The 15,752-nt window shown below is 43.4% G+C and overlaps 1 protein-coding gene across 1 annotated transcript in view; it reads left to right on the top strand.

Moving 5' to 3' along the window:
* The window catches only part of DNAI1 (dynein axonemal intermediate chain 1), a 259,805-nt gene that overhangs the window by 182,665 nt on the left and 61,388 nt on the right, over nucleotides 1-15,752 (top strand). Inside the window, exon 20 of the mRNA XM_082243034.1 lies at nucleotides 5,728-5,913. Coding sequence (XP_082099160.1) covers nucleotides 5,728-5,913 — 186 coding nt within the window. The remainder of the gene's footprint in view (nucleotides 1-5,727; nucleotides 5,914-15,752) is intronic.

Raw genomic sequence — 15,752 nt, 5'->3', positions numbered from 1 at the left:
TCTGAGGAAATAATAAGAGCTGTCTCTTCAGACTTTCATGTTTACAGTCAGACACAAGGCTCTCCAGAACTTGGTCAACGCTTGAACTAAATCTGGAGTGGATATTCGAGGATTAGAGCGCAGCTGGAGAGGCATCTGCATATGCAGTAATTTTCTATACCATTATCTTCAATAATATCCTTATTATTTCCAGTTCTGTGTAAAAAGCTCTTCTAAAGCTGTCGGACTTGCTGGCATTTCCATTAATTCTGAAAGTAGGTCCGTATTGAGAATTTACCCCTTCCATTCCTGAGTATCTGCCTCTGAAAATTAAAAAGGAAAAGTAACCAACTTCATGAAATAGATCACAGCAATCTACTCCATCCTATGCGCCTCTGTTAGGGTTAACAGGACCTTTTCAGACCCCATTGCCATCAAAAAATGGCACCCACCAAGGATGCCCTCTTCACCCTCTCCTCCTCATACTCTCCCTAGAGTCTTTCCTGTGTAAAGTGAAGTCCTATACAAATATAAAAGGGCTGCGGATGGGTGACTGTCATTATTTCCACTTATGTGGGTGACCTCCTCTTTTCACTTACGACCCCACAAATCTTCCTTCCTAATCACCTTAAAGAATTTGAGACATATGGAGAATTCTTGTTCCTCAAAATAAACTTTCAAAAGTCTGAAGCAATGAGCGTTTCTTTGCTCCCAGCACAAGTAAATAACCTCAAAGCTAACTTTATTTTTATTTGGGCTCCCGATGCTGTCAAATATCTCAGTACGCTCATTCCTGCTGACTTGAAGGACACCTTCAATTTTCCACCACGTCTCCAGAACACCCAAGCCCTCCTTTTGAAATGGAACACAGGTTGGAAAACGTCATCGGATGTGACGAAACGCGTCAGTACGTGGACCGCACAACATGATACTTACTTGGAACGCAAGCCGGATTCACCTCCGCTCGCCACTCTGCATGTTTGTATCGGTTTGTCACAAACGTTTCCGCAAATACGATCCTGTGTCAGATCATTGCAGGATTTTATTGAACAGTGCTATTTTATGGGAATGAAACCCTTTTTAAACAATATCACACCATCTGGAGCTTTTATCTTTATTTTCCCAAAAAAACACATTACATGCTGCCTTATGGAACGGTGAGGAGGAAATCACCATCAGCACAGCCAGGAGGATTTAAAGGGGACCTACCAATAAGCGCGATTGGTCTCAATGCTGTAAGGTATATGAGACCTACTACATTCGGTAAGTCAACCATTTCATAAATTGTTTCACGGGAAGAAGGCATTCAGCACCTGCACTTTAACAGTCACTATTGGAGCATTTATTTTGAGCACCAGCACAGTTCTTGAAATAAGGGATAATCACGGAATATTGGATTTTGTCACATTTTATTTTATTTATAATATGAGATGAACTTTAAGTAATCGGCCATTGGAGTGTTTTACTTTTGAGCATTTGCAAAGTTCTTGAAATAAGGAATAATCACGGAATATTGGATTTTGCTATATTTATATTTTTATATGAGATGAACTCTGAGCAATCAATGTTTTTGTATTTAATAATTTTGCACATTTGCACAACATTTTTCTCACTTTTGCACATATCTATGTTTTAGATAATTTTTAGCAAGTGCTGTAGATAGTCCCTACCAGGACTTTTTTTCACAAGTTAAAGCTTATGTTAGAGTTTAATGATTAGTTTTAGATTTATTGAATTATCTGCAAAGTATGACGGTCAGAAAGGAGTTAAACTATCCGGTGTGATGAGAGTGCCGGGGAACAACAAACTGTGAAAGGTAAAGATTCTCTCTACATGTTACTTTCCATTACAGGAAGAGAAAATAACACTTTAATATTTCATGGAGGGCCGCGCTCCACGTCAGCCTCCTCGTCAGATGTTGTTGTGTGTCAGTTATTTATCAGAGCAGAAAGTTTGTCGCTGAGCTCAGCTCAGACAGGGCAGGAAAGGTACGAACCTGCAGATGACATCATAAACTCAGCACCACATTCACAAGAAAAGCCCTTCATGGTGTCACATGAAATAAGATTTCCCGGTTAGGTATTTTGAAGTCTTGAGGTTACTCAAGCTGATGAGGTGTTTCAAGACAACAGAAATGAATGTCTCTTGAAATGTAATGGTGTGCTGATTGAGCAAATTCTTGAAGGAATAATTTAAAGACTAAACATTTGTTACCTTAATGCGTTCCCTGCATTAAGCTAAAAAACGCTCCAGTATCTGTATCGCCTCCCCCCTTATACTTACCTGAGCCCTCTTTATTCACTGTGCCCATCGGTAGTGACTCCCACAGGCTTTGGTGAGGCAGTGGGAGCCATTCAATCCCATCGCTGTCTGTCAACTCCTGTGACGAGGTAGCAGGAGGCAGAGTCTATAGATGCAGGCAGCGTGGCTTGGAACGAAGCCCACAAGTGTGCCACCATAGCAACTGGCTTCCTATGGTGGCATGCGGAGAAAGAGGAGGAGCCAAAAGAGGCAGCTTTTTTGAGCTGTGGAGGATTGACCTATCTTCTGATGGTGCCTGCATAGTTCCTGAACTAGGGACTAGGAGCTAGTTTCCTGGTCAATGGACATTCTTCCCCCTGACCAGGAAAGTAAGGAGAATTAACCCCACTGACCACCAATGTAAGGGCATTCTTCCCATTGACCACCAATGTAAGGGCATTCTTCCCATTGACCACCAATATAAGGGCATTTTTCCCATTGACCACCAATGTAAGGAGCATTCTTCCCACTGATCACCAATGTAAGGAGCGTTCTTCCTATTGACCACCAATGTAAGGAGCATTCTTCACACTGATCACCGATGTAAGGAGCGTTCTTCCCACTGACCACCAATATAAGGAGCATTCTTCCCACTGACCACCAATGTATGTAACATTCTTCCCACTGATCACCAATGTATGGAACATTCTTCCTACTGACCATCAATGTAAGGAGCATTCTTCCTACTGACCACCAATGTATGGATCATTCTTCCTACTGACCATCAATGTAAGGAGCATTCTTCCCACTGATCACCAATGTATGGAACATTCTTCCTACTGACCACCAATGTAAGGAGCATTTTTTCCACTGATCACCAATGTAAGGGACATTCTTCCCACTGATCTCCAATGTAAGGAGCATTCTTCCCACTGACCACCAATGTAAGGGGCATTCTTCCCACTGACCAGGAAAGTAAGGAGAATTAACCCCATTGACCACCAATGTACGAACCATTCTTCACACTGACCACTAATGTAAGGAACATTCTTCACACTGACCACCAATGTAAGGGGAATTCCTCCCACTGACCACCAATGTAAGGGACATTCTTTTTTTTTTACTGTCCACCAATGTAAGGACCATTCTTCACACTGATCACTAATGTAAGGAGCATTCTTCCCACTGACCACCAGTTTAAGGGACATTCTTCCCACTGACCCCCAATTTAAGGAACATTCTTCTCACTGGTCACAAATTTAAGGACCATTCTTCCCACTGACCACCAATGTAAGAAGCATTCCTCCCACTGACCACCAATGTGAGGAGTATTCTTCCCACTGACCACCAATGTAAGGAGCATTCTTCCCACTGACCACCAATGTAAGGGACATTCTTCCCACTGACCACCAATGTAAGGAGCATTCTTCCCACTGACCACCAATGTAAGGAACATTCTTCCCACTGACCACCAATGTAAGGAACGTTCTTCTCACTGACCACCAATGTAAGGAACATTCTTCTCACTGACCACCAATGTAAGGAACGTTTTTTCCATTGACCCCAGATTAATTGGATTTACAAAGGGTTTCCTGAGACCTGAAGATTATTTTTGGGGTTCCTCTGTGGTAAGAAGGTTGGTACAGTCTGGCGTAATGATGGTAACCATGTTACCACAGTCCAATAGTCTGCTTCCTAAATATTCTGCAGACTCCAGGACTTTATAGGACCCATGAAGCTAGTCCCGGCTGTCCAGCAGTGGAGGGGTTATTATCTGGCATAGGCAGGGCTGAGCTGGGAAGGATGATGTTAAATATTAATAATGCAGAGTTTTCGCTGTGTCTGGGCTGATGAGTGTCATATGTGATCATCTCCACGCTTTCCCCGGAGCTCTGCACAAAATCCACTCAACCATATGTTTCTGTTCTTCTAAAAATACGCCTGGCTGGGCCCAGGGAATAGCCTGCGCACCGCTGCGTGCTACTGGCGCTGTGTCCTTTCTGACCGCTGCGTGCGGTCTGGGAAGGGAAGAGGCGGGGCACAGTGTCTGGGGTTGGGGTGGGGTAACATTTTGGGAGAAGGCGGGTGGAGGAGTCCTGTCACGGTGTATGGGGGGAGGGGGCATGGGGAAGCTGTCTATTACTTACACCTTACAGTTATATTGGTGGGAAATCTGATTTGGTGACATTTTTCCATGGGATGGACCAATCAGCAGAGCTTTGTTCATTTATAAAGCGGCTTGGGGCAATCACTATTACTATCTCTCTGATTATTCCAATTACCGTGTATGTCAGGGCATAAAAAAAAAACATATGCAGTACATCTCTGCCCATCCCCCTGTGTTTTATCCCTTTATAGACTCTGCAAGTACTGGAAAAAAATCTGCCAGAACTCATTCGGCTCCTGGACCAATAATGTCACCATTTGTGTGGTGTCAGCCCTGCCCAGTGTTATTTGCTAAACTACTCAAACCTTCCCAACTCTCCTCATCCGTACAACATAGAGACTAAATATCCACTTCAGCTCCAGAAGGTTTTACCCCCCCTTCATGACCAGGACTTTTTTTTTTTGCTATTCAGCACAGTGCTACTTTAACTGGTGATTGCTCGGTCAGCCCTCATTCTCATTGAACACAGCTTTGAAATCCTGCGTTTTCATCTGATATAAAGAAAAAAGACCGAAAATTTTGAAAACATTTTTTTTACTTTCAGCTATAAACATATCCATTAAAAAAAAAAAAAAAAAAAGGTCTTATACATTTTGGCTAATATGTATTCTGCTACATGTCTTTGGTAAAAAAAAAAAAAAAATCTTTTGGTGGTATTTGATCACCACTGCACTTTTTATTTTTTGCTATATAAACAAAAATGTCCGAAAATGTAATAAAAATGAATTTCTTTTTTTTTTATTGCATATGTTTTATGGCAAAAAGTAAAAATATAAAAAATTTTTACATGTTCGGACTTTTTTGTTTATATACCAAAAAAATAAAAAATGTAGTGGTGATAAAATACCACCAAAGGATTTCTTTTGTTACCAAAGACATGTAGCCAAAATTTTGGCCAAAATGTATAATGATTTTTTTTTTTATTGGATATGTTTTATAGCAAAAAGTAAAAAAATATAACTTTTGCTAAAAACCAAACTTGGGACAATAGAAGATTGGAAAAATGTTGTCTGGTCTGATGGGTCTGGATTTCAGCTGTGACATTCAGATGGGAGGGTCAGAATTTGGGGTAAACAATATGAAAGCATGGATCCATCCTGCCTGTACTAGCAAGGTGTACCTAATAATAAAGTGGCCGGTGAGTGTATATATAATGTATTCCCTGGTCAGCCTTCCATTTAGGCCCACGTTTCCATGCTTGGCATACACTGTGAATAAGCCCATCATAGTCTTACATCTAGTTCATTCAGAGCAGCAGACATGGCGTGTTCTTCAAGTGTCAATTATATTATGAAGTTGGCCAGCATAGATTTGGCTGATTTGCTGTCTTGTCTTTGCAGGTCCATGTGTTTGATCTGTCCATCAATAAGTACGAAGCCATCTGTCAGCAGGCTATTGTGGCCAAGAAGAAGACAAAACTGACTCACATTGAGTTCAACCCCGTCTATCCCGTAATTATTGTCGGAGATGACCGCGGACATGTCAGTTGTCTGAAGCTGTCACCAAACCTGCGCAAAATGCCAAAGGTAAGACATCATTATTTTTTTTAATAATCATTCTATCATTCGATAATGATCTAGTCCTTTGTCATTTCCTATGGTTTTGCTCCTGGTATGGCCCTGATAAAGGATGAGCAGCTCAATATGTAGGGACAGAGTTAGACTAGTATTGTGTTTGGAGGCAGCAACAGAACAAACCTCACTCACCTGTTTACCCGTGTGAGTGACCAGCTGGTAACTGTTGGCCAAAAAAGCAGAATTATTACGTTGTTTTTTACCATACCCCATGATGTAAGGATTTAATGTTAAACTTTACTGCTGAAGAATGAAAGTGGACAAATACAGCCCTTTTCAACCAGGATACCTTCTGAGTTCTTCAGGGATGCCTAGTAGTCGAACACACCCCTGTTCGATTCGCACCAGATGTCAGTAATTTATTCACTGCACCTGAGCAATGGATTGTGGGGCGCTGGTGATGTCAGAGCCCTATAAAAGAGCTGTCAAACTCAGATAGAAGTTAGTTAGGCAGAGAGAGTCTTGGGTTAATCAGCTGGCTTGGTGGCGTAGCTGGTAGAATAACGGGCTTGCAAATGAGAGGCTGTGGGTTTAATTCCCTGGCCAGCGGGTGATTAATATTAATTATGGATTTTCTGTTTCAAGTATTTTATTGAATAATGCAAGTGAGTAACAACGTTTGACATACAGAATAATGCGAAGTAGTGTAAACAAAGCTCGGTAACCGAGCATGACCAATAACTGTAACTACAGCAAATCTTAAGCGTTAGTAGACAAGGGGCGGTAAAATGGGTGGTCACGAGAGAGTAGTGATTGGCATCGCCAACCCATCGGCACCCCATATAGGGAGCACACTGTGCCTAAGTGGGGAGGCAAAACCAACCAATTGTTATACTAAAAGGGAACAGTACCCAAGTCTACCGTACCGTGTTGGAAGAGGCAGGGGGATGAAAGGAACCTCACGGGTATCAACCAAACAGGAGAAACATGGGCTACAGTCAGCCAGAATGAGGGAATAAGTCGAACAGGTAACCAGTAAACTGTAGTTAAAATGACACGGTAGAACCAAACTCAGACGATGTAGGTGCTACAACATATGTATGCAGAAGGAAGGAAGTAGGGCGGGGGGGGGGGGACTGGGAGAAGGGGTAACAAGAGGGGACAAGAATAAAAGGGGAGAGGGGTAGATAGAGGGGGAACAGAAAGGTGAAGGATCGCCGGGGGGGCAGTACATAAGGAGTGGAGGTATTGGATCCCCAGGTATGATTTAATTATGGATTTTTATTAAAACCTATTAATTGTCCCCGCCCCTTCTGACATTACATCAGTAATTTATTCACTGCACCTGAGCAGTGGATTATGGGGCGCTGGTGACGTCAGAGCCCTATAAAAGAACTGTCAAACTCAGATAGAAGTTAGTTAGGCAGAGAGAGTCTTAGGTTAAATAGCTGGCTTGGTGGTGTAGGTGCTAATGAGAGGCTGTGGGTTCAATTCCCTGGCCAGCGGATGATTAATATTACTTGTGGATATTAAATAAAACCTATTAAATTAATTATGGTTGCGGGGACTTGAAGTTCCCGCAAAGAAGCCCATTTGTTCGCCATTCGGCAAACTGGCGAACAGGCAGCGTTCGAGTCGAACTTAGGTTTGATTAGAACGCGAAGCTCATCACTAACGCCTAGGCAAAATGCCTAAAATTTGCCCCAAATGGTCCACAAAATTGTTAACAAGCTGGCGAGTAGATTTAGCCTGCCTTGTTGTTGTGCAAAGCCCCAGGTTTTCATTGTTCAGCATTATATATAGGCACTGTGTGGGCCAGCTGCTTGCATCCTAACAACCGATGATGTCATTGGTTAATAAGGAGGATGATAGGCACATCTTTATTTGCCTCTCTCTGTCATCACTGGAACACGTTAACAGAATGAGGGATAATAGAATCTCTGCAATACTGGTCAGTACCAGTGTACAAAGTGTACAACTATTAGTTTAGTTTTTACATTTTAGAATGGGGTGCCTCAAGTCTGTGCAGAACTTTACATCATTCCTTGACTGAAAAAAGGTTAAAAAACATGGCTTTAAACTGAAATTAGCTTGTGGTCTGTTAAAATCCTTTCCTCCTGTCTTCTCTAATAAATTCATTCCTCCTGTCTTCTCCAATGGACAATAATCTTGGATATGGTGGAGAATGCGGGCATGCAAAAGTCCTGAGAGAATTCGCTGTTAAGAGACAGTAGACTGTTTGCTGTAGACCACATATAGCAAACTCAAAATACCAAATTTAGTGTTTGGGCTACAAGGAGAGCTATGGTTGGGGTTATAAGAGGATTACAGGGTGGGTCAGTGTTAGGGGTTACAGAGAGGATTAATGTTATGGGGAAGGTTAATGTTAGGGTTACAGGGAAGATCAGATGTTTACAGGGAGGGTTTGTATTGGGTTTAAAAGGAGAATTAGTGTTATGGTTTACGAAGAGTTAGTGGGATTGTTATTAAGGTTTTATTTTAGAACTGCAGGGAGGGTTGGTTTCCGGAGTTACAGGGAGGGTTGGTGTTAGTGCAGCAAGCAAGGTCAGCATTGGGGTTACAGGGAGGGCTAATCTTTGGGGTGCAGGCAGAATTAGTGTTAAACTAAGGGTTAGTTTTATACCATCAATGGGGTAATTGTTACAGTTACATGAAGGATTATTTTAGGGTTACAGGCAGAGTTCGGGTTAGGGTTAGGTTTACAAAGAGAGTTATTGTTAGGGTTGCAAGGAGAGTCATAGTGAGGATTATGGAGAAGGGAGTAGTGTTAAGATGACAGGAAGGGTTAATGTTAGGGTTAAAAGATGGCTTTAGTGTGGGATTTATAAAGAAATAGGAAGGTTCATGTCAGGATTATAAGGGACGTTTAGTGTGACTATACAGTATTTTATTCTATCTTTTCATGTGACAACACTGAAGAAATGACACTTTGCTACAATGTAAAGTAGTGAGTGTACAGCTTGTATAACAGTGTAAATTTGCTGTCCCCTCAAAATAACTCAACACACAGCCATTAATGTCTAAACCGCTGGCAACAAAAGTGAGTACACCTCTAAGTGGAAATATCCAAATTGGGCCCAAAGTGTCAATATTTTGTGTGGCCACCATTATTTTCCAGCACTGCCTTAACCCTCTTGGGCATGGAGTTCACCAGAGCTTCACAGGTTGCCACTGGAGTCCTCTTCCACTCAGCCATGATGACATCATGGAGCTGGTGGATGTTAGAGATCTTGCGCTCCTCCACCTTCCGTTTGAGAATTTCCCACAGATGCTCAATAGGGTTTAGGTCTGGAGACATGCTTGGCCAGTCCATCACCTTTACCCTCAGCTTCTTTAGCAAGGCAGTGGTTGTCTTGGAAGTGTATTTGGGGTCATTATCATGTTGGAATACTGCCCTGCGGCCCAGTCTCTGAAGGGAGGGGATCATGCTCTGCTTCACTATGTCACAGTACATGTTGGCATTCATGGTTCCATCAATGAACTGTAGCTCCCCAGTTCCGGCAGCACTCATGCAGCCTCAGACCATGACACTCCCACCACCATGCTTGACTGTAGGCAAGACACACTTGTCTTTGTACGCCTCACCTGGTTGCTCCCACACACGTTTGACACCATCTGAACCAAATAAGTTTATCTTGGTCTCATCAGACCACAGGACATGGTTCCAGTAATCCATGTCCTTAGTCTGCTTGTCTTCAGCAAACTGTTTGCAGGCTTTCTTGTGAATCATCTTCAGAAGAGGCTTCCTTCTGGGACGACAGTCATGCAGACCAACTTGATGCAGTGTGTGGCGTATGGTCTGAGCACTGACAGGCTGACCCCCCCACCCCTTCAACCTCTGCAGCAATGCTGGCAGCACTCATACGTCTATTTCCCAAAGACAACCTTTAGATATGATGCTGAGCATGTGCACTCAACTTCTTTGGTCACCGCTGTATGGTCTTGGCCACCGTGCTGCAGCTCCATTTCAGGGTCTTGGCAAACTTCTTATAGCCTAGGCCATCTTTATGTAGAGCAACAATTCTTTTTTTCAGCTCCTCAAAGTCTTTGCCATGAGGTGCCATGTTGAACTTCCAGTGACCAGTATGAGAGAGTGAGAGTGATAACACCAAATTTAATACACCTGCTCCCCATTCACACCTGAGACCTTGTAACACTAACGAGTCACATGACACCGGGGAGGGAAAATGGCTAATTGGGCCCAATTTGGACATTTTCACTTTGGGGTGTACTGTACTCACTTTTGTTGCCAGCAGTTTAGACATTAATGGCTGTGTGTTGAGTTATTTTGAGGGGACAGCAAAGTTACACTGTTATACAAGCTGTACACTCACTACTTTACATTGTAGCAAAGTGTCATTTCTTCAGTGTTGTCACATGAAAAGTTAGAATAAAATATTTACAAAAATGTGAGGGGTGTACTCACTTCTGTTAGATACTATATATATATATATATATATATATATACACACACATACACAGTATATACACTATATTTTCAAAAGTATTGGTACGCCTGCCTTTACACGCACATTAATGGCTTCCCAGTCTTAGTCCGTAGGGTTCAATATTGAGTTGACCCACCCTTTGCAGCTATAACAGCTTCAACTCTTCTGGGAAGGCTGCCAACAAGGTTTAGGAGTGTGTCCATGGGAATGTTTAACCATTTTTCCAGAAGCTCACCTGTGAGGTCAGGCACTGATGTTGGATGAGAAGGGTTGAGGTCAGCACTCAGTCCAGTCAAGTTCCTCTACCCCAAACTCGCTCATCCATGCCTTTATGGACCTTGATTTGTGCACTGGTGCACAGTCATGTTGGAACAGGAAGGGGCCATCCCAAAACTGTTCCTACAAAGCTGGGAGCATGAAATTGTCCAAAATGTCTTGGTATGTTGACGCCTTTAGAGTTCCCTTTACTGGAACTAAAGGGCCAAGCCCAACCCCTGAAAAACAACCGCACACCATAATCACCCCCCCCCCCCCCCTTCCACCAAATTATTTGGACAAGTGCACAAAGCAAGGTCTATAAAGACATGGATGAGTGAGTTTGGGGTGGAGGAACTTGACTGGCCTCAACCCGATAGAACACCTTTGGGATGAATTAAAGTGCAGACTGTGAGCCAGGCCTTCTCATCCAATATCGGTGCCTGACCTCACAAATGCGCTTCTGGAAGAATGGTCATACATCCCATAGACACACTCCTAAACCTTGTGGACAGCCTTCCCAGAAGAGTTGAAGCTGTTATGGCTGCAAAGGGTGGACCAACTCAATATTGAACCCTACGGACTAAGACTGGGATGCCATTAAAGTTAATGAGCGTGTAAAGGCAGGCGTCCCAATACTTTTGGTAATATAGTGTATGAATACACACATTACATATAATGGGTTTCCTTTCATTCCTACCTTCCTTTCCAGTAAATGTTGCTCTTCTATCATCATTTCTCGCAGCCGCTTACCATCCTCTAATCATTTATTGGTTCTGCTGGTATTTTGTTGTCTTTTATTGTGTCGATGTGAGGTCAGCCTGGTGGTAAATAATGACTGGTTAATGGAGGTCTGACACAGAGCATTCATCATGGCGGCGTGATCATTTAGAGAAATGGTTTATACGATCATCCAGAGACATCTTAGTCTAAAATGTCCACTCGCATTTATCAGAGTGGCAGTCCCGTAGCTGATGATGCCCAAAAATACGGTCCGGAGTGACTTTCATCACAAGGTGGCATTGACTCGCTTCCCAGCTTGACCGTGACACATGTTTTATTCCAGCATGACAATAATGGTCTGCCCTGGTCTGGCTGCATATGATGATCATGGGACATCAGGTAGTAATTAAAGTGAACCTGTCATTAGAACACCTTGTATACATTAGGATTATAAGGTAATCAGGCACCACAGGGAGTCCGTACATATTGTCGCCTTGTCACAGGCATGCCGTACTTCACCAGAAACAGAGATATTTCATAGGCTGGAGTACATGTCCTGTTATATTCATAACCTACATATGTTGTGTTCTTCAGCCTTGACCTAAAGCCAAGGTCAGTTTTGTGTGTGCAATGGGGGCGTCTGCTTTAACTTGTAGCAAAATTGTGACAAACTCAAGATATGATTGGGTAAAGACCTGTTTTTTAGTAGAAATCTCCCTTTCAATGGAAACTTCATCTAAACATATTTTTATATAAATGAATATAAATAATTTCATGTCAAAAAAGGGAATTCATGTTTTGACCACCAGTGCATGTATTAATGCTATACAATTATCGAATGGGATGAAGGGTTCGGGTAAAGCAGAGCTCCACCCAGGAGCTCCACTTGTTTGCACCCTCCCCCCTTCACTGCCACATTTGGCAGTTTTTGGGGGGGGAGCGGATACCTGGTTTTGACAGGTACCCACTCCCACTTCCTGGTCAGATTGCCGCATCGTTCTACGAGGAAGTTCAGACTCACACAGGACCATTCACAAAGTGCAGCACGACTCGCGCATGCACAGTAGTAAACTGTCTATTTAGCTGAAAGGCTTCACTTCCGGCTTCCCTTACCTCAGATGCCCTGCGCCTGCACTGGAAGTCATCGCTGAATCCCTGGACAGGTAAGTGTCCTTATATTAAAAGTCAATAGCTACAGTATTTGTATTTTTTTTCAGGGAGACTGGAGCTCCTTCGAGAGTTTGAGGGTTGGGGGGAGGGAATAAAGCCAAGCTGCACATCATTTTGAGGCAAGAGTCTTAGGAGCTAAGCTATAGGTTTTTGAAATCATGGTTTGGGGTTGAAATGTGTGGATTGTTTGAGGGTTAAGATCATGAATTAGGGGTTAAGGTCAGGGGTTAGGTTAGGTTTACAGTTATGTTGGAAGTTATAGATAAGAGGAATTAGGTAGAGTGATGACATTTAGCCTTAGGATTAGTGGTTGGGGGTTGGGAAGAGATTTAGTGTTGGTGGTTGGGCTGAGGGTTGTGGGACAGGGTAAGGTTTAAGGTTGGTGGTTGGATTGAGGGTTGTGGGACAGGGTAAGGTTAAGGTTTGGTGGTTGTGTTGAGGGTTGTGGGACAGGGTAACGTTTAGGATTGGTGGTTGGGTTGAGGGTTATGGGACAGGGTAAGATTAAGGTTTGGTAGTTGGGTTGAGGGTTATGGGACAGGGCAAGGTTTAGGGTTGGTGGTTGGATTGAGGGTTGTGGGACAGGGTAAGGTTTAGGATTGGTGGTTGGGTTGAGGGTTATGGGACAGGGTAAGATTAAGGTTTGGTGGTTAGGTTGAGGGTTGTGGCACAAGGTGTAAGCTTTAGGGTTTTTGATTGAGTTGAGGGTTGTGGAACAGGGTAAGGTTTAGGGTTAGTGGTTGGGGGTCAGGATGAGTTTTAGGGTTAGTGGTGGGGTCAGGATGAGTTTTAGTGGGTAGTGGTGGGGTCAGGATGAGTTTTAGGGTTAGTGGTCGGGTCAGGATGAGTTTTAGGGATAGTGGTTGGGGTCAGGATGAGTTTTGTTGTTAGTAATTGGGGTCAGGATGAGCTTTAGGGTTAGTGGTTGGGGGTCAATATGAGTTTTAGGGACCACAGCTGTCGTCCTGGGACTCTGCTTCCCGCCAAAGACAATCTGACATGCGTGCCGCACAGACTTATACCCCCTCCCAGAATGCTGTGCGGCAGAATCTGCCCTTCTAGGATGGATGCAAGCCCTGGTGTGCTATTGGCCAGGTTTCCTCCATTGCCCAGTGAGAGCCCTCATTGGGATACAGTGGGGGGACAACAGACACACCTTGGAGCACATGCCAGCCTAGCTGAACAATATGGCCCTGCTGTTAAGCAGGCAAGGCCCCACTATAATTTACCTAGCACCTACCTTGGAGGGTGCTACACATACATAGTATATTATATAGTCATAGTCGGGTACGATATTCCATAGAACAATCCCAATCCATTGTAGGTATAAAAATGTATCCTGGTAGCCCGGCGCGTTTTGTGAACAACCACTTCCTCATGGGTTGATGCAATACATAGTCTATGAAATAAAACAGTTTGTGGTATGTAATAAAGATAGTAGAGAATGTTGTACTAATGCAATATGCAAAGGGGCCCATACTTACAAATCTGTTGGAAAAGACATTGCATACTCATGTTCCATTGGCTGCCACTGGAAATGTCTTTCCCGGGAGCTGTGGGCCTGGGATGCACGAGTGCCCAACAGGACAAACAGGGCCTTACACAAGCACAAACAAACATAGTGTGGCATCCATGGTGATGTCTATAGGAGACATATCTATGTATCAAACTAACTTCTAAAGTGTGTATGAATGTAAGATCAACAATCAATCCAAGGAGTATAATACTACAATATAAAAGTACAATATGTAGGGGTATTAACACTAGGAGTGAGCCTGAATTAAAAAAAAATGTATATCTGATGCTCAGAGTAATTGCTAAAAGTGGGCAATAAAGCAAAAATTGTGAAAAAGGATCAATGATGTGCAACTAAAATTAAAGGGAAAAGCAAAACAAAACAAATAACTCCCAGGGCCCAGAGGCCTCTGAGGAAAAGGTAGTGAATCAAGGTGACCTACCTAAGTGGGAATATGTAGCAACAAAGTACTATATTGACTGATGTGCAATCACAGTGAGATAAACATGACTGCCTAGGTGCATTGAATATATCATACTATGTAAGGGTCAGGGAGAGTTGAAGAGAGTGAAAATTAAAATAGACTCTAAGTGGATGTGGTAAGGAATAAAGAAAAAAAAAAAAAAGCGGGATAAATGGCAACTAAGTCAACGGTCTCAAAGACGGAAGTAGTGGATGAAAGTGACCTACCATAGTGAAGCAATGCTCTGGCAAGAGATTGCATGTATCATCACGATCACCGTGGACCCACTGAAGGCAAGTGCAACGCTGGACTCTCCTATTTGTACATATAACAAGCCCCTGTGGCTCCCACCCAACGTCAGATGGGTGCGGCTGACCTGGGAAGAGAGAAGCATCCCTAGCAATGGCTGCCACCATGTGGAGAGGACGCCACTGAGAGCACAACCAACCACATCATGGTGTTACATGGCCTCTCAGACCAGTGTGATGACATCATGGCGAGGGTGCCGGTGTCCTACACTGGGTCCCCCACGTGACACTTTTGCAGGCGCCACTCGCGCAGGATGCGCGGTCGGGACTGTGAAGGATGAAGATGCATTGCAGCTCCTAGGACAGAGACCCCAATTGCGGCTCCAGGAAAAAGAGCACGTGATAATTGGTTGGGAAGTTCACATCAGTTAACAATATAGCCATAATGGCACAAAGTATCGAAGTATAAAAATGCAAAAAATACATGGTCCAATGGGTGCAGCAAGAGGTATATTCCACCTAATATACAATACAATAATAAAATATGGCCTGATGCACCCAGTGACGCACCTCCATCCCTAGGTCAGAATGAGTTTTAGGGTTAGTGATTAGGGGTCAGGATGAGTTTTAGGGTTAGTGGTTGGGTAGAGAGTTGCGGGGCAGGGTAAGGTTTAGATTTAGTAGTTGGGGGTCAGAATGACTTTAAGGGTTGGTGGTTGGGAGTCAGGATGAGTTTTAGGGTTAGTGGTTGGGTTAAGGGACAGGGTAAAGTTTAAGGTTAGTGGTTGGGAATCAGAATGAGTTTTAGGGTTAGTGATTGGAGTCAGGATGAGTTTTAGGGTTAGTGGTTGGGATCAGGATGAGTTTTAGGGTTAGTGGTTTGGGGTCAGGATGAGTTTTAGGGTTAGTGGTTGGGGTCAGGATGAGTTTTAGGGTTAGTGGTTGGGGTCAGGATGAGTTTTAGGGTTAGTGGTTGGGGGTCAGGATGAGTTTTAGGGTTAGTGGTT

Source organism: Pelophylax lessonae (genome assembly GCF_965119305.1).
Source record: "Pelophylax lessonae genome assembly, chromosome: 1".
NCBI classification, from domain to species: domain Eukaryota; kingdom Metazoa; phylum Chordata; class Amphibia; order Anura; family Ranidae; genus Pelophylax; species Pelophylax lessonae.
Note: the sequence above shows the minus strand (reverse complement) of the source record. Positions and strands in the feature narration are given on the sequence as shown.